The sequence below is a fragment of the Pseudomyrmex gracilis genome, unplaced genomic scaffold (genome assembly GCF_002006095.1).
Source record: "Pseudomyrmex gracilis isolate BER0280 unplaced genomic scaffold, ASM200609v1 scaffold_1129, whole genome shotgun sequence".
In the NCBI taxonomy this organism is placed as follows: Eukaryota; Metazoa; Arthropoda; class Insecta; order Hymenoptera; family Formicidae; genus Pseudomyrmex; species Pseudomyrmex gracilis.
Genome location: NW_018021713.1, coordinates 7457 through 10606, shown reverse-complemented (window position 1 = coordinate 10606; position 3150 = coordinate 7457). Strand labels below are relative to the sequence as shown.

The following is a 3150-nucleotide window of genomic DNA, read 5'->3' as shown; positions in this document are numbered from 1 at the left end:
GAGTTTTTTTCGCAATATTTTCAAATTAGTTAGGGGGGTATTTGGGATCTTTCATATATGAGATGCAAATCTAACATCCTATATGATTTTAAGAATTGAAAATTTCAATTCAAAAAAACTCACATGTAAAAATAATTTACATGAGAATTTCATACATGTGTATATATATATATACATGCACGTTTATTCCTGCACAACATCCTGGGAATGGCTCGTATCGGCCTTGTTTCATTCTTAGTTTGACAATTTCACGAGCCTTTACTATTCATTCATAACAGATTATGTTTGAATGCTGGCTACATTGTACTGGCATAATGTGTTATTGCAAACTTTGCAAAATATGATCACTCAGTCTTGGTTATCTGGGATGTTACATTACATATACATTATTGTTATCTTGTTGTTGCCAGTAAGTAACAAACTATATAATTATTTCATTACAGAGTTATATTGCATAAATAAGAGAAAATTATATAATCCTAATATAAATCAAGTATAACAACTGTTACATTATATGTTACTCCCATGTTATGTAGCAGTTATATTTTGTGTTTGCTGGGCATATAATTCCCCTTTTCCCTCTGAATAAGTCGACCGAACCTCTTTAATTTTGGCCTTTTTGTTATAAATCGAAGATTACCGCTTATTATTATATCTTATTGTTTTTAATTAAGTTGATATATAATTTAAACTAAATATTAAAAAGTTTTTATTATATTATACAGAAGTAAATGGACCTATTACAATTATACCTGGATCTCCATACAGTTTGATAGTATTACTTCGTGGTGAACAAGATGAACAGAATAATACAAAGAGCAGAGCAATATATCAAAGACAGATATCTCCAGGAGGAGGTGGAATTATGTCCATGCAAGGAAATAGTGGACTGCCATTATGGCTAGTTCCGCTAAAACGATTACCTGTTATGATAGATTGCACTAGTATTGATATTGATAGATCTGGAAAGCCTGATTGTATTGTTGCTGGTGAACGAGGCTTACTTGTTAGCATAGAACCAATTGCTGGAACAATTCATTGGAGCTCTACAATTCATACATTTTCGAAATTACCAGTTATTTTACCAGACATCGATGCTGATGATATTGAAGACTTGTTAAGTGTATCCGATAATATAAATACATCCATTGTCATCTTGTCCGGAAAAACAGGCCAATTACTGAGACGTTATTCAACTATTAATTGTACTTCTATCAATATAGATACTCTTGTTTCTGTTGGCAAAATATTCTTCGATTGTTATAACGACAGTGGGAAATGTATGTAAATGTTTTCTAGGTTTAAATTTGTTTTATGCGTATGTAATTATTGATAATCATATTGCAGATGTAAGGAGATTTATAACGTTAAAAGGATTATTGCATAATGTGAAACTGCCACAAGTATATAAGAAATTTGTAGCAAGATCGGAAACATCTCCACGACTGTTTGAAACTCTAAAAATGTATACCAAAGTTTATAGTTGGAAGCCTACACCTTATCATCATCTGACCATAGAGAATGAAGGAGAATGTCCAGGAAAATATTGTCGTGCAACTGTGAATCTAACTTTGCAGAAAATAACGAACGAACCGATCATTATTTGGGATCACGTGAGTTCGAATATGTTTGCATCAAAACCGGAATTTTTAGTGACTTCGGGTAAGCCTTACAAGTTCGGGTTTATTATAAAATTCTGGCAATGGATAGATTCACTACCCGATCACGTAGAAAAAACTATAACGGAACAAAAACTCATAGAAAGCGTTTTGATTGTTACCGTTAACTATACGGATGTTCAAGCTATTAACGCAAGTCAAAGCGATGTAATACAATTGTGTCATGAGCTCATGTGTCAACCTGATTTAAATTCACGAAAGCAATTCAGTTCCATTGCGGTTAAATACATCAATAACGACGAAATTTTAGAATTGATAAGTTACTGGTCCTCTTATGACGCAGACCCAACGAAAGGATTGACATCGAAAATACAAGTTGTAAAGATGGATTCCATAATGTCTAATTTAGTACATGGAAATACATAAAACAATATTCATAGTTTCTTGTATTTAAGATCGTCTTAATAAGTTAAGTTTTTTTTAAGAGAATTGAACCATCCTATTTTATCGGCATTTCTTAATTTTTCACTCATTCTGCACTCATTGGTCAAAATAAAAAACGCTTCTTCAGAATAAAAGAGGACATGCTAAAGAAGTAAAAAAATATTCAAGAAAAACCAAACAACGTTTATGGACTGTTACGACATATTCTACCTCATAAAAGTGGCAATAGAAATCCAAAAGGTTATACTTTCCACTTCTAAAGACAAACAAATATTTTAAATGCTTCAAAAAGGGATTTTGAAGCTTGTAAGAAAAAGAAAATTAATAGAGTTTTAGCAGAAGCGCCGGAGAAACACATACGTCTATCCTTGTCTCTATACTGAGTTCAAATCAAGAAGAGAAACCGGATAGACTACACTTCTTCCGTTCCGCGCACCTCCTTTACCAGAAAGCTCCTTCTCCACTTCATAGCTATTAGCTGTTAGCGTCAGTGGGTGTTCTGCCAATCCTACACATAGTGAAGTACACTTTAAGGAAAAAGGAGTGTAAGCAGAGATGCCGGATCGTGCAGAACAGCAACAAAAGCATCGAAGCGGTGAAGGCAATAGTGATATAAGACTAGAGTGCGTGAGTCCTATGATAGCGCGTAAGTGGATGCGATAGAGGCTTAGAAAGAGAAAGATGCATATGGGTCTTCTTGTCTAATGCATGCGCAATGACATCAATGGTAGTAGAATTTCTTCACTCTTTTACCTATCATTATTATTACTTTTGTAAAAATATTATAATCAATTTATTTAACTTTCTATTTAGGAAGAAAACAGTTATAAAACAGTTATTTGTACTAAACGTAAAATGGGGACTGCGTCTGCCCAGCACTATCAGCGTTGGCTACCGATTAGATAAGGACAGAAAGGGCCTTTATGCATCTTTCTCTTTCTAAGCTTCTATCACTTTTTGAGTTCGCTTTCGCACTCTATCTCTTATATCTCTACACAGTTTGTCCGGAAAGTTCCCGGACTGATTTTTTCTAGCGCGGGTAAGCGGCGCTATCGAGCGGTCAACGCTGGAACTACTTAGTATAGAC

At 34.0% G+C, this 3150-nt stretch overlaps 1 protein-coding gene across 2 annotated transcripts in view; it reads left to right on the top strand.

The window, feature by feature from the left end:
* LOC109861896 overlaps positions 1–3126 on the top strand; it is a 9285-nt gene extending 6159 nt beyond the window's left edge. For both annotated transcript variants that reach the window (XM_020441738.1, XM_020441739.1), the window contains 2 exons: positions 726–1280; positions 1348–3126. In XM_020441738.1, coding sequence (XP_020297327.1) covers positions 726–1280; positions 1348–2045 — 1253 coding nt within the window. In that variant the 3' untranslated portion in view covers positions 2046–3126. The remainder of the gene's footprint in view (positions 1–725; positions 1281–1347) is intronic.
* The last annotated feature ends 24 nt before the right edge of the window (positions 3127–3150 follow it).